The sequence below is a fragment of the Temnothorax nylanderi genome, unplaced genomic scaffold, assembly GCF_030848795.1.
Source record: "Temnothorax nylanderi isolate EJ_2023f unplaced genomic scaffold, tnyl_v1.0 TNYL_tig0022_pilon, whole genome shotgun sequence".
Taxonomy (NCBI): Eukaryota; Metazoa; Arthropoda; class Insecta; order Hymenoptera; family Formicidae; genus Temnothorax; species Temnothorax nylanderi.
The window spans coordinates 1,891,133-1,914,759 of NW_027249084.1; the positions used below are offsets into that span (position 1 = coordinate 1,891,133).

A 23,627-nucleotide genomic window follows, 5' to 3' on the forward strand; every position below is an offset into this window, starting at 1 on the left:
GCACACCGTTATCCCGGTCGTCGCGCGTCTACCTGCCCGCTGGCTCTATCCTACGCGGGCTCCCGGCCTGTGGGCCACCCGCGTTTCTCTCCCGGAAGTCCCCCCCGTTTTCCGTCGTTTTCGTGCGCGAGCACAGGTGTCGGGAGTCGCACCGGATATACACACGGGATACAAGATATAACACGTCGCCGATACGCGGCCTGCCGCCTGCCGCGATACCTGTCGCGCTGCTGCTTGTTGCCGCACCACCGTCGACGCGAGGTGAGTCAAGTTCCAGGAATCTCCCAGGAATCTGGGGGGATCTGCTCTCGGGGTTACGCGGAGTGGACCCGCGCGAGTGGACCCGCCAAGTTCCGGAGAATCCTTCGGTCAACTCGGAGCTGACAGTCACAGGATGCCAATGTAACTCTTCATCGTTGAGTGTCAACGGGAGCCGAATTCAAGGTCCCGCTGACCCTAGCAGCACAATTTCATTGCAGCAATATTGTACACATCCAATTTTTATGTCGAGCATAGGCTAATTTCTCATATCGGTCCAATATTGTGAAGGAGACGCTCTCTCCTTTGGAGCTAATAATATTGCCAGTGCACTTGCGTTTTATTGGTAATCAACATTAATTTTGCACTGGGAAATATTGACCAAGCGACATTCCCAATATTCAGCCAACATGTTGCCGACGTATTGTGCCACTAGGGGAAGAGAGGCTGTTTCGCGTCTTTCGAGAAGCTTAATTCGGAATAATAAGAAAGAGACATATTTCTATCCTCGATCGCGAACTGTTCGGAGATTGCTTCCAAAGATGTCTTAATATTCTTGACTCGGGCCCCGAGTTGACCGAAGAGCGCGACAGAATGTCTTGCGCGCCTGAAAAGCGAGCGGGTTGGAGCGGATTTCGATGATTCGTTTTCCCCTTTTGTTGACGTCGCGCGAGCGCGTGATCGGACGCGGTTTTGGCCGTTCAACGCGCGCCGTTCCCGTAAATTCCACTGTACAGACCTTCGATCGTCCTCTCTCTCGTGGCCCGGCATCAGTTTTTGTAACATACGTGTCCTAGCCCGAAGAATTGCGTTCATTTCCACGTGTGTGTGTGTGTGTGTGCAATACGAGCGTGTCCAGTTTGGAAAAATAGAGCGCGTTTCGCTCGGTCTCTAGTCTCTAGCGTTTAATCTAGCGTTTTAGCGCATTTCTTGATTGTGAAACCGCCTGAGAAGAAAAGAAAGGAAAAGAACCGAATGTGTTAAAAAGATATTATTTTATTAAAATAAAGAGACTTTTTTATTACGTCACTTATTCACCCAATTTTATTGCGTCATTTCGCCGTTGTGGGCAGAAGTGTTCGGACATCCACGAGGGTAAAATGGGAAATCTCTAAACGCGTTTTAATGCCCATTTCTATACCAATGTATAAATAGATTAACTTTAATCTCGGTTTAACCCACTTTTTATTTTTTTCTAACTTTCAGAACTAGAAAAGGATAAAAAATGAGTTAAGTAATTCAAGTTAACTCGCATTGGTAGAGATGGACATGATCGGCAAAGAAATTCTTACGCGTCACGACTTTTAGACGTCACGAGTGTGTGACAAAAAATGAACGAGGAACAAAGCGCCTCGTCTTACGACGAGTGCGAATAAAAACTGGGATTGTTGATCGGTATACGTATAGAAAAACAAAAGCGAGTCGCAATAACTTCGGAAGTAACATGAGAGTTCTTCGAGAACGATCGGTCGGAAGAAGGTTGAAAAATGCTGGAGGGTCGGTCGGTTCGTCGACGAGCGACTCGCTCCAGGTAAGGACGGTAAACAGGACGCGATACAGGCAACAGGCGGGATCGCGCGGGATGCTGGCGATATCCGTGTGCCCCATGCCGTTGGGAGAAACGAAGATTAGATATCGGAAACTCTCTCGCGCGCGTTAAATATATCCCTCCCTCCCTTCCCGGCCGCGCTTTCGAGCCCGCTCTAAATAGGCGAACTGGAATCTCGGTCCGTCGCCGATTCGAAACGCATCTATACGCATTCCGTTCCGAGTGACAAGTGCCTGGAGACCGTAAACGCCTGCTGGTAGTGCTGGTCCTGTCTCCCGTCCTGTCCCGCGCGCGCTTAGTAAACAGCCCGAGCGTGACGCGTGATAGACGCGCCGCTGCGACATTGCGAGGCGCGATCTCGACCCAGGGGCCGGTTTTGCTCCGATCTGTTGGTAAACTAACTAATAATTAAATCATATGTCTTGTCTTTGTCTAATTTGAAGGGAAAACAAAGACATATCTATGATTTAACCATTAGTTAGTTTGCCAACAGATTGGAACAACTGACCCTAGGGCTGATGATTTGCTTCGATATTCGAACTTCGAAGCTCCGACATTAAAATCTTCGAAGGTCGAAGTTTCGAAACTTCGGAGCCTCGAAGAATCAAAATTGTACAATTATTAATTTAACCCTAGCTAGCCACATTTTATTTTCGAGTCCTTAATCCGCCACACTCCAGTCCGTGAGACCGCTCGACTTTGTACTTTGTCGCGTTGTCATTTTTATTCTAATTAATATTTTTAAGCTTGTACTGTAGAAATTGGAAATACAGACTCTGAATAAGATGTTTATGATAATATCAGGTCGAGAAGATTATTTGAATTTAAACTGAACTTATTATAAGGAAATTAGAAAATTATATGTTATTATGTGGAAATTAGAAAACCGAAAAACGTTCAGTCCACCGGACCGGAGTGTGTGTGTGGCGAGCTAGGGTTAATATAATTGTATAAATAGTACCGCAATTAGGCACACATTTATCATAAAATTATATGACAAAATTCGAAATAAAATTTCTAACGTTACAATTATGTAGCAAATATATTTTTCGAAGCTGTCAAAGAGTAACTGGCCCTAATCTCGACGTCACCTATATCCCACGTCACGCTGCGCGAAAAAGCGCGTTGCTAATCGCGAGCAAATCGACCGCCCGTAAAATCCAGTTTAAAAAAAGCGAACGCGCGCGATTATATATATCGGTTCCTAGTCAGTAAGTAACTCGATATATTTATGTGGAGGTAAAACGTATGATACCGTATTACGGCGGCGTTGATACATTGTGCACGAATCTCCTTGATCCGATTTCGATTTCCAGTCCGTTGTAACGTAAGAACTCGTTGCTGCGTTAATCCTTTTGCGCCGCCGCGACAGGCCTCGAACGGTTACTCGAAACAATAGTTTTGCAACAACTGCAGGATTATCAGTCGATCTGCCCGGTTATCCTCGTTCCTTCCTTCGATCGAGCGCCAACCAGCGTCCGCAATTGAGGACACCGCTTGGCCGACGTCGAATCGATCGATATTTATTAAAATAGCCTCGCGTTTTATTCTCGTATTTGAACAAAGCATTCGGAGATTCTCGGTCTTTGGGAGATATACGCAATTTTTTTGTCAGAGGGAGAGAAGGAAAGAGGGAGAAATAATGTGACTACACAGAGAGATAATATTATAGTTTCTGGGACACACTGTTAAATATTAAAGGATGCAATTTAAATCAATACTTTGAGTTGGATAACATTTTGTTATTTTTAACTACCATGTGTGTCGAAATTAAATATTATTTTAACACAAAACAGTGTTATTTTAACTTCATTGGTTTAGTTAAATTAACGACATGTTGAGTAAGAGCAGTGGCGACCTACTCAATATGACTGTGACTTCTTACCCCGCTTTCGTTAGAATATTTCGAGATAATATTATAGAGTTTCTGATGGGACACATTGTTAAATATTAAAGGATGAAATTTAAACCAATACTTTGAGTTAGATAACATTTTGTTATTGTTAACTATGTGTGTCAAAATTAAATATTATTTTAACACAAAACAGTGTTATTTTAACTTCATTGGTTTACTTAAATTAACGACATATTGAGTAGGAGCAGTGGTGACTTATACATAGGAATGTTTAAAAATGACTTAAATTGAGTATAATTTAACATTACTAATTTAACAATGCACATAGTCAATTTCGAACTTAGTCTCTCGATAGTTTTCTTTCTTTAGATGACACGCGTCGCTACGCTTTCCGTGATATCGATGAATATAGACGAGCTCTATAAAGAGCGACAGAAGGAGGAACATTTGCCAGTGCTTAACGGTTATCGTGTTAAGATAATACGATTATCGCACGTTAAAAGCTCTTTTGAACTTGACAGGCACACTTTTACGACACACACGGCACATGGCATCGTGAGTCACGTGCGTAAACGGTACCGTTCGGCCGATCATTAAAACGATCTGCCGATGCCACTATATCATACTGTACCGCTATGTCCGGAACATTGAAACTTGTGTCTTTAACGTTCCGCAGGCTGCTCCAGAACCGCGGTTTTAATGACAGCTTCTTTGGTGGAGTTACACTCAACTTTCCCTTAAACAGGATTTAAACAAAGACTGTTATTGTCTCGCTGCACTTTCTTTACTTTATATCTTTTAATTTCGTTTGACTTAGCATTAATATCTGACTTCCAATGTTAACGCTGCCTTTGTTTAAATCTGAAATAAGTTTTCGGGAGAATGAAGTCCCACTTCAAGCAAACAAAAAGATTTTGTCATTTAAATGCTCGCCGCAGGCTTAATTTTCTAAAAATATCCATTCTCTTATCACGTAATTTAAGAACGAACGATAGCTTGTTATCTTGGGGAGAAAAATTCTTCAAGACAGAATTTGTTATTCAACTTGATTCGTCAAAATTGACTGCAGAAGACCCTATATATATATATTCGACTTTTAATCACATTTATTGTCATTTTATTTGACAAAAACCTTTCTTTATGCTTTCGCATCGCTTACTTCCCGATAACGGTTTCATCATATATAGTTGACTGTAGAACACCCTATACATTCTATCTTTAATCATGCACATCCGTCATTTTATTTAGCGAAATCCTCTCTTTGTGCTTTCGCGTCGCTGATTCACCGACAACGGTTTCGCGTTAAACAGTACGAAACCGCTTTGTTTCTCCTAAGTTGACTAACGACTAAACGTGTCTCAGACAAAAACAAACGGCGGTGCATCCGGATTTCTCAATAAGTCCGATAAGACGTATTTACTCGCCGCACAGTCTAAGGCACAGTCGAAGATTCAACGCGTGCGCCACGTAATCCCATCATCCAAAATCCTTCGACATGCACGAAATCCTTAATGAAAGCGCGAGTCACGCGGGAGAGACGCGGGAGATGGAGATAAGGCTAAATAGTTCCCAACTACTGTATGTAACCACGTAGATATGGTAAATAATTCATCACAGACGAGTTTGTTCTCTCCTTCGACGATTCGTTCGGCACTCACTGTACCGTGACGGCCAGTTCTCACGCTCTTCTCCTACCTCGCGTTCCTCGCCTCGAATGCATACGTTTTAATAAACTGGGGAGATATCGCGAGATCTCTCGCCGTCGTTCCATACCTAGGCATGGCGATGTCTGTATTTACCTCATTAGCATAATGACCGCGAGCCGCTTACCACTCTTACCAGTCGATGTCAGCAGGCGTTGCGCAAGAAAGAGGCGAAAGATCGGAAAGGCGGCCAGATTCCCCTTTGCATAAATCGACGAACGAGCGGCCGGCGCTTTGCATTTTCTGCAATCCACGCGGATTGTGTTAATTCGTGTTGAAATTTCTGGCACGTAGTTCGGAGAAATTTGATCATTTGAAAAAAATAAAATGGGCTAATAAACCGAGCTATGGTATTATAATTTAAATTATTATGGTTTAGTTAGGTATTATGATTTCTTCCTCCTGTTTGGAATTGGCCGTTTAAATTTCAGTTTTGGTCTTCAACAAAATTTTACATGGCAACTGTAGGATTAGCGGCACAATCCCAAATTCCACGTCACGAGACTCACAAAAGTCAGCTCGTCTAAGAATATTGTTGTACTACTCATACGAAATTTGTAGTCATTGCAACAAATTTCAACTTGCGTTCGTACTCTACCAACTTTAATAACGACTTATTGTTTTAATTTCTGTTGTTCATGATTCATGCACTGAAGGTGACCTCATTACAGGTCGAAACGTTTGACGCATCTTTGAATACACATAACTGGCACTAATAACTAGCTTCATTAGCCCATTTTATTTCCTCGATTTGTAATCTATCGAACCTTGAATCAATTTTTTTTTTGGTAATTTGATTTCTCAGGTAATTATCCAAGTATAAAGCGTGGAAGGTGATTTCCGGGCTTCCGCATTATCTAGGATTTTCGTGTGAAATTAATTTCGCGACGTCATTCGGTTATTAAAACAGCGAGATTCGCTGAGAGATCTGTCGTTCCGTTCCACCTTGCAGGATTATCTCGTTAACATATAATCGACGTTGGAGTTGTGGAATATATCGTACATGCTGCTTCGGTTGCACAATTTTGCCAGGAACTGACGTAACGCGATTAATACAATGAACGCAACGCGAAACGCAGCGATAAGACTCCAAACTCAGCGTCGAGAGTGCGGTTCTCTCTATCGCTATTTCTTTTATCTCGAATAAAAGATAGCGTTCTCTTCCTGAAGACCGATTTCAATCATATGTGAAGTACGTATACAGGTTTACCTCGACCCCGACTTCTCGACGGAGAATGAGAGAGGAGAGGTTCTCGCGGGCAACGACTCGACTCGACTTACCTCTCTTTCTCTCTTTCTTTGTCTCTCTCTCTCTCTCTCTCTCTCTCCCTTTCTCTCTCGTCTGCCACACCGCTAGAGTTGCTCCCGAAGCGGACGCGCTCCTGGCATACCTCGGGTCTGACTCACGGACGTGGTGTTTCAGCAACGACGGGGGCAGGCGACAACGGGTTGGCGGTGCCGGCGGATGAGAGCGTTCCTCCTCGGCGCGTTCACCACGTCGTCGTTGCGTCGCGCGGACACACCGGCGGCGGGGCCCATCACCGTGGGGTCCAAGGATGGTGAGCTCCCGCACGTCGAGCGTGAACGTCACGTCCACCGTTAACGGTAACGGCGTGGCCGACGGCCACGGCGCGGGGAACGCGTCGCGCGAGGACGAGGGCCGCGCGACGAACGGCGGCGTCGGCGTCGGCGTCGGCGTCGGTGTCGGGCCGCAGGAGTGGAGCCAGAGCGGGCCGCCCTCGCTCTCGATGTCGGTCGACCTGCACAATCTCGTCAGCTCGAATCTCACCGACTCGGGACGGTACTCGGCGAGCCCGGAGGACGACCGTCAGGCCAGGTCGGTAGGCAACGCCGCCACGATCAAGATCGGCTGCCACGACGAGGAGGAGAGCTACGAGGGCTTCGGCTCCGTCGAGGGCGACTCGGTCGACGACGGGCCGGAGTCGCCGGGTGGTAGCAGTTCCGCGCCCTCGCCCACCGGCACCAACTCGCACAGGTAAGCCCGGCGATGTCTTCATAGAAACAAAAAGAATATACTTATTCTTGATTTGAAAATGTCTTTAATTTCAACGCGGAAGTCTCGAAATGAAAGCTTGCTCGAATGAAGTCATTTTATACGGTTCAACTGAGAAAGAGATTATCAAATAGATTATCAAATTCTTATAAGAAGATTATAGATGTTGCGTACATACGAAACAATGAACGCATTAATTTGAGTGTTCGTTTGTAGAAGATTGCCCTGTGGGACGTACCGCGATTCGAGATTACTTTGCGGGATAAGTGACTTTCCTTTGTGCTCATTTCTTTGCACGGGAATATTTAATAGGATACAATCTATTTGACGTTTCGTCGTTAAGTAATTTCATGGCTGTTGCAAGTAATCGGCAGAGATAAGATCTGACGAGGTCTGCCGATTTAAATTAAATCAATCAATTGAACAGTAAAATAGAAATTTAGAAAAAATAAAGGACAAACGGTGCCACAAAACAGTTTTGTGATAAATATATTAATTGAAGATTAATTAAGTTTAATTGTTTCGTATGCAAGATGTCTCTGATATAAGAATGTCTGATCAAGAATATTGTAAGAATAATATACATTTTTTCGCGACATCATACATTGAAGAAATAGGATGTGCGTTTGATTCGAATTTATATTGCGATAAGAACTAATGCGATTAATGCGGGCATTGTGGTTTTTATTTTTATCTTTCTTTACCGGTTTTTTTATGTGTTTTCTAAATTTATCACACTGAAGATGGTCTTTTAATTTAATTAAAGATTACGATTTGAACACCCTGTGACTCTGTGTCCTCTTTTTTGATTTATTAATATTATAAGAGATTTCAAACAATTATTTTATCAAATTTATAATCTAAAACGAGAGATTGCTTCTGAAACTTTGGTCTTCTTGCGAAATTTTTCTCGATTTCAAGTTAATCGCGTTTTATAACAATTAATTTGAAACGTTCGGAAATCGAGTCGCGCAATCGCATGCACTCGAGCATCGTATAACATTCGGAATCGCTTGACAATTCTAATCTAGGCAAGAAGCGAGCAAAAGCGAACTGGGCCTTCCATTATGTCAATTGCTTCCTGCCGTTATTCGCTCGATACGTAACATCAGGTCGCGGGAATGTAGCGGGTTATTTCCGAAATTGCAATATATTACGGCGTAAAACGTTAAAATGCAGTATAATCTGAAGTATGCCTATGCATTTTTACGCTGGATGAGTTTACGTAAGAGCTACGCTGCATACAATGTCTATCACCTTGGAACAATACCGACTGACTTGCCATTTGCATGCGCAAGTCACACGAGTTACATAATAAATGGAAATGTATATTTTTAAAAGTCGCTCTGCGGTACTCGCGCCAAAGTATTCTCGATAGTGACGTGATTTCCTGTTAAATCATACCGTTAAGTCTGTGTAAACTTTTCTCGCGTAAAAGCCAGTGCATTAACGCGCGACCTTTAACATAAAGTGCGAAATTTATTTTTGATTCATGTGTTGTACGTTTTGTGTCATTTTAAAATACGTCAAAGGAATAATTGCATAAGGAAGAAGAAACTGCTTATTATGCAATTAAAATACGAGACAAAGAGGTATTCTCGTTCATAAAGAATCGGTTTTGTTCCCGGTATGTTTGCGCAGTCACGTGCAAAGATTGTTTAAAGCTTACAATTAACGCATTTAATGGAAAAATTTTAAAAGTTCCAACAAATTATTGCAATGTGTTTTCAGAAGAATTTTAGGCTTAATAAAAATCTCAACAACGATTTAACTGAACCATATAATACAGATAAAATATTTTACATATTTATTCTTAGCGTCTCATATGCCGATTACCAAAATGATTCACGCGTGAAATGAATTCCTCTTTGAATCGCGAGCTCGTTTATACCGCGGGAAAATTTCTGCCGACTCTGCAGAACCAGAAACAGACTGGCAATCATTGTGCTTTCTGACTTTGTAGAAATCCGAGAAGTCCGAACTCCACCGTTGGAAGGCATTCCTGGTTACGTACGTCGCTGCGGAGAACGCCCCCCTGGTAAGGAGAGAACCCTGTTGACGAGCGTTGCGTTCCGCCTGCGTTGCACGCATGCAGGTACATACGTACGCGCGCGTACATAATTTCGCGTCCGAGAGAATTTCCGCCGTTTCGCTCGTAAGAAGCGCGACGGCGGCGACGGCGGCGGCGGCGAGACAATGACGATTCCGCCGCGTCTCTCGGCGCGCCGCGGCGTGCGAAAAGAACCTCGTGGGAAAGCGACTGACTGGCGATGTTAAATAACGTCGTTAATGCAACGACCGAGATAAGGAACCTGTTAAATTTCTTGAGAAGCGCCCGCGTATCTCCGGCCATCCATCTATCTACGCGGAATGACGGAAGCGAGCCCGTACGGAACACGTCGTTACCCAAACAATCGCTTCCTGCTCTCTCGTCGCTTGTTTAATCGCAAAGTCTCGAGAAATACTGAAGCAGAGAGGAACGGTTTCAATTATTACTTTCGACAAATTATTACTAACAGTCGAAATATGTTGATTTTTGGTTTGCGTAATCTTATAAATCTGCTCGAAACACCGGAACGCATAAGACGTTGAGTCATAGAGAAAGAGAGAGACTGATTTTCTGGTAATGGAAAGAATACAAAAATCGAGATTTGTAAACGTTCATACTTATATACATACCTAGAATTTATATGTCGTATAATTAGACGCAGCAAGTAAATTGCTATTTAGCACTGACGATGATGTGTCTTTATATATATATATATTTGTCGCAATTACACTCGTGGCCGTGACACTTGGCTTATGATCAAAACTATAACGTTTGACCGTGAAATTTGGCACCGCGTGATCAACGTCAGTAGGAACGCAATTCTCGCTCGAATGAGTGATCTATAAATAAAGAATCCTAATAAAACGTAAAGTAAGGAAAATATTGTCGCGTTTATGCTTGCAGTTCGGGCAGAAAGAGACTCAGCACCAACGCTTTAGCGAGGTAAGAAAACACACACTACGTACTATGTTTTGTCAATATACCTGAGTTATCGGTTTTCCTATCGACTGGCGTTTCTACGCTCGTTCGGAACGCGCGTATCCTTTCCGCTGAAACTCTCGCGCTTTTTTTTCTCAATTTGCCCACGCGCGCAAGAGGAAATGAATATCTCGGACAAAAGAGTTTGCCGGCCGTAGGATGATGCCTCTGCATCAAGGCTAATAATTCCCGAAGTCACTCCTTTCACGGAACTCGAATCGACGGACTTTCTAAAGCGTGTGGGCGTGCTCTTCTGTTACGTTACTCATGTACCATATCCGCGATTTACCTCGATATTTACGTTTCCTTCCACGCTACCGGTTGTTACCTTCCAATTACGTGTCTTATCCGTTCGCCAAAACGGGGAGAGGAGGGGACACTCGACGCTGACGTATGACCATCGAAGAGAAAAACGTTATTGTCGCTTTAAAAAAGTGTCGCAATTGAAAAAGAATCTTTTTTTATATTAATAGAAAACTCATTTTTTAATATCATCCTAATTGGCTGAACTTTCACAACCTATCTTTTAATTAAGAGAACTTTCACAAGTTATATTCACGCGCTCAATAATCGCTCGTAATTACTTGTTTTTTTTTTAAGTAGAGATATCTTTCTACATTTTTATCATACATAATTTTTGAAATAACTTTCTGATATCGTGTGTAGATGCAATATATTAACAGTTTCCTATAAGAATAATTTCGAAAAATTTTGTTTTAAACAAGTATTATTTTGTTTTAAAGTCAGTGATTTTTTTTCGTGGAATACTAAAACAATTTTCCGATGTTTGCAGCCAGCTTTATCGCAGTGGCAGCTTCAACAGCTCGGGAATGGGCTCAAATTATGATCCTGCAGACGATGTGTACAGCGACGTATCTTTGGAGGACGTCATGGATCTCAGCCACAAAGTGAGTAAGACTTGCGATTTTTACGTTAGGTTTCTCCTGGTGGAATGTCTCAGAATAAAGTTTTCAGATTTTTCTCACGAACATATCTTTGTAGAAATCTGAATAAATATGAGGAAATCTGTGCAATTTATCAGAAATTTTCTTACATGTGAGTACTGAAATATTCCGAAAATTCTCGCCCAATTATTTCTGAAAGTATCTGAGATATATATTTTTTTCAGAATTTTTTATAAGTCTCAATTCTTACAAAATTTTTGAGAAAATATGAGAAATTTTTTCACCGGGATTTTATTTATCTTTAAATCAGAAACTCACTCGTGTAATGAATTTCCGCCTTTCCATTTTTCGTCACTTCAGGCCGTAAATCATTGCCACTTGAAATAGCGAAAAGAGCGATGCGACGCGAACGGAGCCGCAGCGCGAGCGCGGATTGCGGAAACCCGCTCGTCAATTTTCGAGCGGAACCGCCAGTTCCTCGCTTAACCCGATTTGGAAAGTCATCCGTGGACAAAATTACCGTGCAAGTCACCCCGAGGATGCGAAGTGTCCTCCCAAGTCCCGCAAGGTCCTAGGATCGTTGCCAATGTGCGCGTCGCGTTCCCGACAATCCTACGGCGGCGCGCATCGAGATTCCGACGGGGACCATCCGCATCCGGCGGCACAGCCTCCTCATCCCGTCCCCTATCCGTACTATCCTCCATCCCCTTACCCACGTTGCCCCCCGTACGATCCGTACGCGGCGTACCATTATCCGGGCTCGTTTTATCCGACGGCCTACTGCGCCCAGCACGACGTTATCAGGGAAGAGCCCGCGGTTTGGTCCTGGTCCACCGTCGCTCTCCTCATCCTCCTCGCGATCGGCTCGCTCGTGATCGTTTACCGTAGCATCTCTCGTGAAACTCGCCGGAAGATCGTCGCTTGGCTGCGCTCGCTCAGGTTTGCGCCACAGGTATAATCCTCGCCTCGTCGATTTTATTTCGCAGCTCCGTGGTCTCGCGGAATTAATTCTATCTCGGATCGGAAGGCACGCTATCGCGGATTTAAACCGCTCTCACAGTCGATCTTGACTTAATTATCCCTACGTAACTGTTCCAAATGCTCTGGGAAAAATTTGGGGCCCACGATTACAATAATCAAATTATTTGGATATCGTAACCCTAACTTTACGTATTTGGACTAGAAATAACACCGCGTAACTAAAAATCGTAATTAGCTATTCTATAATCTATTTCAAAGATTTTTAAGTTATACTAGTCAATTCTCTCAATTAGTTCTGTCGATATTCAGTTACGCAAAGATAATTTTCACTTAAGGGGCACTAACCAAAATGTTGAAGTGCTTAACTGTGGGTCCAAATCGGTGAAAATTTTTCCCAGAGTGCTATGAGCAAGGGGCGGATATCGGCTTCTCGATATTTGGAATCAATTAAAGCTATATAGGTATACAGATCCGTCATATGGATCCTGTGCAACTTCTAAAAAACAGACAATTATTTCCAAATAACGTAACTTCGCTGGTGACGTATGAAAAAGCTGACTTGTTTCGATAATATGAGAATGAATCACGAACTCTCTAGTTTGTGACATCATTGCCCAGCGATCGTAGTGACGAGTCCAGGAATTTCAAGTTTCACTGATAATTTTTACGATAATACGAATCCGCCCCTGCAAACGAGAAAAAAAAAGGAACCGAAACAATCTCGCTGACGCTTTTACCGATCCAAGAGACCACTCAACGGAGAGATAGGGACGCACAGTGAACTATTATAGTTCACTGGGGACGCAGATAACGTAACGCCGTATATGTACCTTTCTTGCCCTTATTGCACAGGGCTATAATCGCGGGGACTGAGTCCCCCCTCCCATAAAGACAGACATCGATTCCCCGATCGAAGAACCTGCCCTGATTCTGTCCGTCTTTCTCGGCTCGTGCAGACCGCGAGGACGACGGGAACGACGCAGAATTGTCCCGCGGAATTTCTCCGGCTCACCGAGCGGAACGGAGATCACGGTCTTTCCCGCGAGGGTCGTGGGGAATCCTCTTCGTTGACGGACACGGTAACGTTCGTGAATCCCGTCTACGAGGACGACGATCGTGACGAGAGCGAGAACGAGGAGAGCAAGAACGTGCGGAGCGAGATCGCGGGAGATACCGAGAGATATCGGTCGGTCCATCGGTATTTCCATTTCGAGAAGTGAATAGTTTCGAGAAGTTCGCCAATAACGAGGGACCGAGAGAGCAAAGTAAGAATCTCAAGTAAGGAACTAGTTGAGATTAGAAGAGACGAGGAGGGAACGAGGAGAGACGCGTGATTGAATAAACATTGAGCCGCCAACGAGGACAAGTAATAATTGCTTTTTAGTAAAAATTTATATTTTCTTTGGGTGAGATTATTGAATCGATGCAATTTCGGTGAGTTAAGTTTATAAATGGATCCTAAAGCCCAGAAGTTTGAAATTATATTAGTGAATGATTAGATAAGTAATCAAAGAATCAAATGATGAAAAGCGTAATTAAAACACAAAGGCGTAATATGTTCTTAATGTCTTCTTTACATTAAACTTGATAAAGAATTAATTTAATATTCGTAGTAATTATAATAAACTTTTTATATATAACACAATAGAGATGAAATGAGGCAAACAACGATATAAATTTCAAAAAGCTAAGCAAAAGTTAAAGAAAATCAATGAAAAATGTACATCATTTAAAATGGAAGCGAGTCAGGGGCTTATGTTTAATCGTTAGGCTTGCGTCATCGCGAATAAACGGCAGCGGCAATTTTTCCGCGCGATCCGCGATCTCACCGAAATTATACCGATTCCGATATCCGATGTGCCAATTCCCGACTGATTCCGGGAATCACGATGTACAGCTCTGTTACACGCGAAGCCTCATATATATTCCGCAGATAATTTCGTGCGAGCAGAACGTGTGCCTATCGCGTCGGAGGTACGTACATACATAGAATGGCGACGTTGTCGCGATGGGTCGTCAATTAAATTGGCAAGTTCGCGTGTGTGCACCACGTGAAACGGATCGTGGCGAGAGATACGCGCCCGCCCGAGTAATTTACGCGCGACCCGCAGGACGAGGCTCGACCTGGTTTTAAAGCGGCTATGTCGCCGGGCCCGGCGGAATTCCGGCGCGTGGAAACGTGAGGCCCCCTCGTTCTCGACGGTGTTCAACTGGAGAGATCGCGAACTTCTCCGCTTATTCGACGTCGTGACAAATAACTTTGCGTAACGGAAGGAAATAATGGCCCGTCCGGCGCGAGCCGCAGGTCTGCTCGCGTGGGTGGGCTGGCCCTTCGTGAGCTTCCTGCTGATCGCAGGGTGGATCGCTTATCTGGTGTACAAGGTGTTCGAGAGGTGGACGACATCGGCAACGAGGTGACCCCGCGAACTACGGGGATCCCGTGTCCGCGGAAAGAAATAACTCGCGGCTCGAATACAATTCGAAAAATTCACCGAACGAATCAGGCTGACTCGGGAAAAAGATATGTACAGTTAATAAAAATCGGAAGACGCGTTAAATAGTAAGTTATAACTGTTATGAGACAAATTTCAATTATAAATTATGTGGCATTAATCCTTCTCAGCCCTATGTTGAGAGTTCGACTCGACATAGCTTGTCGCATAATTTTTCAAGCACTCGAATCTACGAGCAATTATAATTGGCAAATTATACTTCGGAAACTTTCATAAACTTCTCCAGATAATAAAAATTCTTTGATTCATATTGGACTCGCTGATTGGATGAAACTGAGGACGAGACACTCGATCTGCGCTCATTCGCGAGAAATGAAATTTCTGGACCGTGAAAGGATCACTGTTAAATATTAAAAGATTTAAATCAATATCTTGAGTTACATAACATTTTGTTATTTTTAACCACCGTGTGTGTCGAAACGTATTATTTTAACTCTGTTGGTTTAGTTAAATTAACAACATATTGAGTAGGAGCAATGGCGACTTATAGGAATGGTTAAAAATGACTCAAATTGAGTGTAATTTGACATTACGAATTTAACAGTGATTACTACTAGATCGAATATCTAACGCCTGAAGGTGGTGGATGACGACACCCCCAACAGGCGCGCGCCCTTCGCACGTGTCCACACGTGTGTGTGTGTGTGTGTGCGCGCGCGTGCGTGACCGTGTTTCTCACATTAAATGCAGGATGGAACGCAGGCGGCTGCGTTCCATCGCCGTGTAACTTTGACGTGTAACGCGCTCGCGCGCTGACACACATCGCGCGGTGATGCAACGGACAGCGGGACAGGTTTATCGTTGTCTCGCGAGCGCGCGTTTAGTCCGGGGAAAACGTCTCTCCATCGTCCATGTACGATCGTGCGGAACGCGAATCGGAGTCGCATGCACGCCCGGTGCGTTTAGGGGCGTGTATTTTTTTTCTTTTTATCTACGAGCGCGCTTATCGGGGTGATATACCGCTGCTGCTTCATGAATGCGACGAGTCCAACTGAAGTGCCATGCCGCGGCGCGATACGTGTGACAGAAGATACTCTGTGAAAAAGGAAGGATCTAAAAAATTTAGTAAGCAAACTAGGCTGTAATATGACAACACATTGACAGCAGATTTATTCAGATATCGCAAAAGTATACTTGGTATCATCTTCATTAAACGCCATGCCTTTGTCGACAGAGTGTGTCGATGTAATCTGATAATAGCAGAACTGCAAGTTTTATCGATAGAATGTCAGTGGAAATATAACAGAGTCTGCTGACAGAATGTGATGACAGATTAACTGCAGAAACCGAGCAGCATCTGTCATTCGGCATTCCGTAAACATTTAAATTGAATATATTATTTGAATGATTTAACGAAACGGTAGATTCTGCTCCAGTCTCTGCAGTCAATCTGTCATTAGCGCACTCTGTTATATTTTCACTGACATATATACAGATAAAATGTGCAACAGACACTTTCAAAATCTGGTCTCAACAGATTTGGCTATCCGGGATTTAAATGATTACGAAACGGCAGATTCTGCTCATTGTCAGTCTCTGCAATCGAAATCTGCCATTATATTCTGTTAGTAGATTCTATTACATTTCTGTTGGCATTCAATTGACAAAGCTTGCAGTAGACACTTTCAAAATCTGGTCTCGGCAAACTTGGCTATCCGGAGAGTTGTTTGAAAGCTGCACAGAAAAAAAGAAGTGTCAATCAAAGCTTGCATACTCAAATTAATTAATTCACTGTTTCGTATATATGCAACCATCTTCTTATAGGAATTTGATAATCTTATAAATTTTAATATCACATTATTTTTTCTTGATTAAACTATATAAAATGGCTTTATTCAAGCAAGTTTCCTTTGTTTAACGCAATTTAATCTTATTTCAAGATTTCCATGTCGAAACTAAAGATACTTTCAAATCAAGAACATTCTTTTTTTCTGCAGGCACGTTCAATGTCGCACTGTTTTTGCGCGGCTCTCTGTTCAAGCGATATACCGCCGATAGTACACGCAATGCAATAAAACTATACTCTACACATATAAAGTACATATGTAATGTGTCGATCAATATTATGAAATATTTAATGATAATGCTATACTCGAAATGTTGAGCGGTCCGAATGGAAAGTTCCATCGGTATATTACACGGCAAAAAAAAAAGAAGAAGAAAAGAACGCTCTCGATAATTGCAAACTGTATAAATTGCAAACTGCGGAACCTCCATCGAGCTCGAAGTCTATACTCTATCGAGCGGCCGCGTGACGATTATCGCGTTTCCACCATCGCGAATAGGTATCTTCGCGCGGCGTCGGACAGTAATAGGTACATCCAGCATCGATCTCCGTCCCGACGGGAACGTGTGTCGCGTCGGCAACTCTTTCCCGACGGGCTAGGTCGCGTTCGACTTAACACCGGGCAGTCTGCCAAGAGCTGGATGGAGTTAGTCAGCACGCGGTATACCGGAGCGCACAAATAGCCTCGGCGACTACTGACTACTCCCCAGACTGCCCGCTCGAAGTGGGCGATCAGATAGAGACAGCGAGAAAGAGAGAGAGACAGAGAGAGAGAGAGAGAGAGAAAGAGAGAAAAACGTGCGAACGAATAGGGGACTCGGAGTATATTCCTGGCACGTAGAGTCTCGCCTAGGACGCGGTGGAAGTGCGCGTGACTCCGCGCGCGGAAGGAAGCCCCGGGGAGCGCGCATTCTCGATGCGTGTTAGCGCGGCGCGGCCGCACGTCGCGAGGACGCGGGCGACGGCGACGACGAGGGCGGCGGTGGCGGCGGCGGCGACGACGGCGACGAAACGAAGGAGGAGCAGCAGCCGCTCGCGCGCTGGGATGACGAAGTGTGCGTGTGCGGGCGCGCTCTCGCGACACAGGCGATGACGTGACGCGATAAACACGACGAGCGACCGGGAGGGCCTACGCGAGAACCCGTGCGACGCGACGCGACGTGACGCGACGCGAGGCGACGCGATGGAGCTCGACTTTTGCGAGGAGACGATCGACGGCGTCCGCGCGCCGTCGTTTTCCGGGGAGGGGCCGTCCTCCGGGCCCGGCGCCGGTCTCGAGTACGACCTGTGGGAGGGCCAGTTCCAATTCGTCGGACAGCAATCGCCACCGCCGCCGCCGCCGCCACGCAACGATCGACAGCAGCCTCGTCGCCGTGGGCACCGGCTCAGCGAGCAAGTAAGAGGAGAGCGCGACCGCGACGTCGCCGCGCGCGGCGGGAAGCGCCCGCCGAACGAGATTTTGAATTCAATCGCAGTATTCGATCTCGATTCGAATTCGAATTTGAATTCCTGCCGCGAGCGCGTGCATACTTTACTGCGCGTTACAGGCTGTTATTGCGTATCTGTCTTCTCCGCGGAACAAACGCGGAGGCTATTCTCGTGTGGCCTCATCATCGGGGCGTATATATCTAAACCGCAGATATATCCCAGCGAACGCCGATATATAAGTTGATAACGTAACGAAATGTTAGTGGCTCTTACGAAGTTGCAACTATGTAACATAGATGTAATATATTACATATAAATATATTATGCATTAATAAAAAAGAGGATTATATAAATCTCGACTATATAAATATCTTAATTAGATATTTATATTTATATTTATATTCTGTGTTTGCTGGGATCCGTCTCCAATTCGCAGCGGTGACACTTCGCGCTGCGAATTAAACGTCTTATTGTTAGATACCGTTGAAAAAAAAAACATTCGCACGGGGATTGGCAACGGTAACGGGCCTACGCGATGTTACATATCTTTCGATTATAGGCGTCTTAGAGGCGTATCAGCATTGATTATCGTTATCGCGAGAGCGATACTTTTCGACGATCCAAGGTAGCGGACAAGTATTTCCGATCGTTGCGCAGAACGGAAAATCGCTGTTACATACGCGCGGCATAACTGCGAGACAACATAATCGAGTGGCGGGATACGAGGCGTGAAGGCGAGGCTTTATCGCGCTCTCTTTGAGTTTTCCGCGGCACGGGCTGGTATCCCGTGAAGTAAAAAGAGACAGGAAGGCCGTAAGTAGTCCGTTTCCATTGATAGCCGTATACGTGCCATTGATAGTCGCGGCAGCGTGGGCACGCTCCCAAAGGGAGCGTTTCCTTCAATGTACTTTCTCCGCGCGATTCCGCGCCTACGTAGCAGCTATTCGTGGACCCCCAGACCCCCATAGTGTCGATTGATCGATCCGTTCGCACTCTCGATGGCTTTTTGTCTTCTCGGCGAAGCCGCATTATTAGATCCTTAATCCTCGGTGTGCTGTCTTCCCCCGCCAGTTCTATCTGGTTAAATAAAACCGTCATTCTAGTTCTCTATTGCCTCTACTGTTATATAAAATAGATAATAAATGTATATTTCAATCTACAAATCCTTATCTAAAGTACTTTATCCAGACTTATTTTGTTCTTCCTACGAGTGTTTTTTTATTGTTGTTTTATAATGTTTGCAAAAATGCCTACGAAAGATATTTTCAGTTTCTTGTCTTGTTGCGGAACAACAAAAATTTTCTAGACAGGAACTTGCCTTTGTATATTTTTAACAAGGACACATCGTCCGCAAGAAAGGACTTTTCTATTTCTAGCTCATCCTTCAGGAATTCGTATATCCATTGTTGACTCCCTTGTGACACAACGGTTTGCGAAAGTTTTCTTTGAATTCCAATTCAAATGAATTCTTTAGGCCGGAAACCTAAATCTAAAACACCTATCTGAAATCTACCTGAAATTTAAACAACGATCGACAGTTTTCAAAACATACTTGTGACATTCTCATAAAATTGTCCTCGTAGTAAAAAGTTTATCGTTGGACAACGCTGATGAAATGGGAACAATGTATTTACTATTTATAACAGTTGAGATTTATCTTCATTTATTAGATTTATTTTAATTTATATCGCAATTAAGAACCACATACTTACTTTAGAGAGTCTCTGGAGTGAAACTTGAACTCGATTATCTTGATGCGTTTCGTGAAACTTCAAACTCCTTTTAAATGCCACAGGTTCAAATGATCCAAGAGCAAATGGATGCCTTAGCGGACACTAAGTCGGTCGGCGAGGAGAGGTACGCTCGAGCGAAACAGGAAAATGCAACGTTACAGGCGCGCATATTGATGCTCGAGGAAGCAGCCAAAGATGCGGAAACGAGGGCCGAAGAGAGGCTTCAAGTGAGTAGCTCGATGTCGGCTAAAATTATCCATGATTAAACAATCTAATAAAGGAATGAAAAGTTTACGCTCTAACGTTCATTATAAATACAGATCATTTTGTTAAATAAATTATATATGTACACATATATAATACATATACATATACAACTTTATGCAATAAAATAATACTTTTTCTGTTTTTATAAGATAAAATAATATTTGCATACGTTAGAAAATTGAAGATTTTTGTTTCTATATACTCTTCGACGATTTTCTATGATAAGATAAAAATGTGTGTTTCTTATAAGGTAAAGTTCTTGTTTGCGGATCTTCTTTCTGTCGCCATAAAATTATCATATTTTATTAAAAAGGTTTTTTTTTCTCCGCGTCATAGGCCGAGCAACGGAGACATCGGGAATTGGCGTGCCGCTTGGAACGAGAGCGTCAGTTGCAGCTGGAAAACTATGGCATCAAGCTACAGGCGGCGGAGGTGGACAACTCCAGTTTGCGGGAGGAGATCGCGCGAGTACGCGAACAGCTCGAGAGAGCGAGGGCGGATAAGACGCGGCTCGAGAACGATCTCCGGGAGGCCAGGAGGGAAGCGGACGGCGCACGCGAAAGTGAACGTCATGCGATAAGTCGAACTAACGAGGCTCATCATATGGTCGACGCCATGAGAGAGGAACTTTCGTTACGGAGCGAGGATCAGCAGAGAATTGAGGAACTGGTGCAGCAGGTGGCTCAACTTCAAGCTCGTAATAAAAGTACGTTCACTGTTATACCAACGAAACTATTAATCGGATGCCGCAAGCTTTCGAGAGTCGTTCGCTTACGGCATTTCTATTGTGCGAAAAGCTACGTTTCGATCTTGACTAAAATATGCAAAATTATTCTCTGAAATAAATCTTACTTTTATCCAGACACTATCTAATAACATTACGTTCATCGGTTTGCAGACTTGGAAGAATCTCGGGACGAACTGCAAGCCGCTGCGGCGTTACAGGCAGGCCGTGAACTTTTGATGCTGAATCCGTGTAACAATAATGCCGAGAAAGGTCCTAGTCTCGCTGTGGAATTGCTAGCCGGCATGAATCCAGATCAGGTACTTTCTTGAGCTACATCGTCCGGCGAACCTGTTGAGCGAACGTAAACGCATTTTATTAACATTGATTTCTTTCGCTTATTGCCTTACAGATAGATGGCCAAGGGGAATTCAACGAACCGTGCACGATCGCTGAAGTACGTATTAAAGTTAATTTAGAATTTCACAATCACAATAACTGATATTTTGAGAGCTTGATTAATTTGTAACATGTTGCGTTACAGTTAAGACAAGCCCTGAAAGAACAGCAAGAAGTGAACACGCAACTGAGAACGTACATCGATGGGATATTACTAAACATCGTGGAAAATTATCCGCAATTGTTAGAAGTGAAGCAAACCCATTGAAACATAGCGCGCATAATCTATCCATTAGGTCCTGTTCGAATACTTTCGTGGCAGTTGTACGTTAATTTTCTTCGTTTGAATCGAGGAAGATTGGGGGCTGCCTAGAACTTGCCCAACGTATATTTTGTATACATATTAATATTTTAGAATACTTAAATTCTTAGCGCAAAAGCATACTCAAGGTCAATTTTAACGGAATTCAAGCTTGCTTAAAATGGACAGTTTCCGAACAGCGCGAACTCTAAAAGACGTCCAAAGAAGCTTTGTAGAAAGAGCCACAACTTAGATCGTTTTCTAGGTGTCTTGCGAGACTTAAGATTTCCTTATTATCGAAATTCGTACTCGATCGTTTGAGCTCTAGGCAGCAGCCGTCTCCGTACATCTAGAAACTAAAGTAATAAAGTGACGCTACTGTAGTCGCAACGTGTGCAACGATACAATAAAAGGATACGCGACTGATGTCACATCTCCGAGACGTCACGCCATTCGCGGATCTTTGAGCGCTTTTTTCCACTGCCGTCAAGTTTCGTCGCGCGAATATCATCATCGCCAGGATGGTGAGCGAATCTCGATTGCGCCTCTTGGACTCTGCACGTCGTCGGCTAGCTTACGCACTTCGGTACACGCGAGATCGTTAAGATATTCGTATATTACGTTAACGATTGGTGTGCGAGATCGATGTTATCCAAATGAATATATACATAGGTATGCATGTACGCGCGTATGCGCGCGCGTGTATTATGCGACAACGGAGATGACGTGACTGCATGATGTGTCGCGAAAAACTGTGATTGCGTTAGAGTACCTTTTAATTGAAAATTTGTGTCTCGGCGACACGCGCCTACGATCCTACGGGCGACAACTCTGTACTCTATATCTTTATACCGAGAGCTAGTAAAATTGCAATTAAACGATATTATATTTTGATATACTCGTCGTTTCGTCTCCTTTCCCGCTCTCCGAAGGCTGGTGCCGATTCGAGAAAGCTGAGCGGCACGCGTCTCAGCCGGAACTTCGGCTTTCGCCATCCCGGCTCGAGTGAATTCTCTTATCGGGATGTGTTTTCCTGATAACTTCGACGATTTCGAATCGGAGATCTCGAAAGACGCGCGTTCCAAACTTTCGCTACTCATCTTCTCGACATAAGGGGGATTTAGAAAAGTTAAGTATCTATGCGTATAATTTTGTAAGTATAATTTTGTAAACTTGCTGCGAGACACGCGATTGTGTTGTCTCTGCTAAACGAGAATTTTATTGAGAAATTTTCAGCCAGAAACTGGGACACCACCTCGTATTCATACGTGATCAGCTTGTGGATTTAGAAGATTTCTAGGTCTCTGAGGTCTTGAAATTTCAGCTCGCTTGATGTATAGCCACTTTAAGGGTCATAGTGCACCAGGAGAAGATATGAAACGGGTTATTAAAAAAGAAATGTATTCAAAGTATAATTACGCACCTAACACCAGATGTTAACGAGTGAGTGGGAGATGCGCGTTTGCGTTTTCAAAGCAATCGCAATTGCGTAAAGACGTGTCAAGCATGTGAAAATGACAATTTGTTAAAAAGATGAATAAAGACAGTTTGTTAAAAAGATGATTGTTTCTTATGAATTGAGACATTCGAATTATTCTGTATATTAATTTTTCAAGATTCTTTCTTCGAAAGAGTTCGATCACAAGAATTTTAAAAAATCTCGAAAGATGGTCTTTTTACATTTTAATGGTGTATTAATTGTGTAAGAAATCGAGCTCGTATTGCCGATTCTATCGTATTATGTCTTTTATATAGTTCTTATAAAATCTATAAAAGGATGGATCTTATATAGGCTCTGGAAAAAATTTCATATTTAAAATTTATGACAAATTCTTTAAAAATATGTCAAAAAATTGTCGAAACGCAAAGGATAAAAAACTTATAAATAGCTTATAAATTACTATATAAACTAACATCTTAAATCTATTAGATTCTCGAAAGACTCCGCACTCCAAATATTCGCTTTCTCTCACCGAAATACTTGATATTTTGAACACGTACCCTTGCCGCCGAATATCGCGCTCGACGTCCAAACGGCTGACTTCCGGTTTCTCATTTCTCTCAATAACGGATAACAATAAAGGTACATACGTGGGTGCCTGATAAAAATACAATGTCAATCAGTCAATGCGTGCGCATATCAGCCCGCAACTTTCTTTTCCGCCGCTTTCCGTTTCAGCGGC

At 43.5% G+C, this 23,627-nt stretch overlaps 1 protein-coding gene and 1 long non-coding RNA gene across 2 annotated transcripts; one reads left to right on the forward strand and one right to left on the reverse strand.

Annotated features, from left to right (window-relative positions):
- Window positions 1-13: 13 nt before the first annotated feature.
- Window positions 14-22,338, forward strand: Nuf (rab11 family-interacting protein nuf). The gene is made up of 10 exons (XM_071700607.1): window positions 14-261; window positions 6,789-7,361; window positions 9,343-9,417; window positions 10,333-10,371; window positions 11,201-11,315; window positions 19,816-19,980; window positions 20,357-20,726; window positions 20,919-21,064; window positions 21,157-21,201; window positions 21,289-22,338. Exons 2-10 carry the CDS (start codon window positions 6,922-6,924, stop codon window positions 21,409-21,411), a joined length of 1,518 nt encoding a protein of 505 aa, XP_071556708.1. The 5' UTR covers window positions 14-261; window positions 6,789-6,921; the 3' UTR covers window positions 21,412-22,338.
- Window positions 19,910-23,460, reverse strand: LOC139769501 (uncharacterized). Its single transcript, XR_011717578.1, has 3 exons — window positions 23,446-23,460; window positions 20,873-21,095; window positions 19,910-19,999 (listed from the first exon to the last, which is right to left on the reverse strand). It is a non-coding gene; the product is annotated as an uncharacterized lncRNA (long non-coding RNA).
- Window positions 23,461-23,627: the final 167 nt, after the last annotated feature.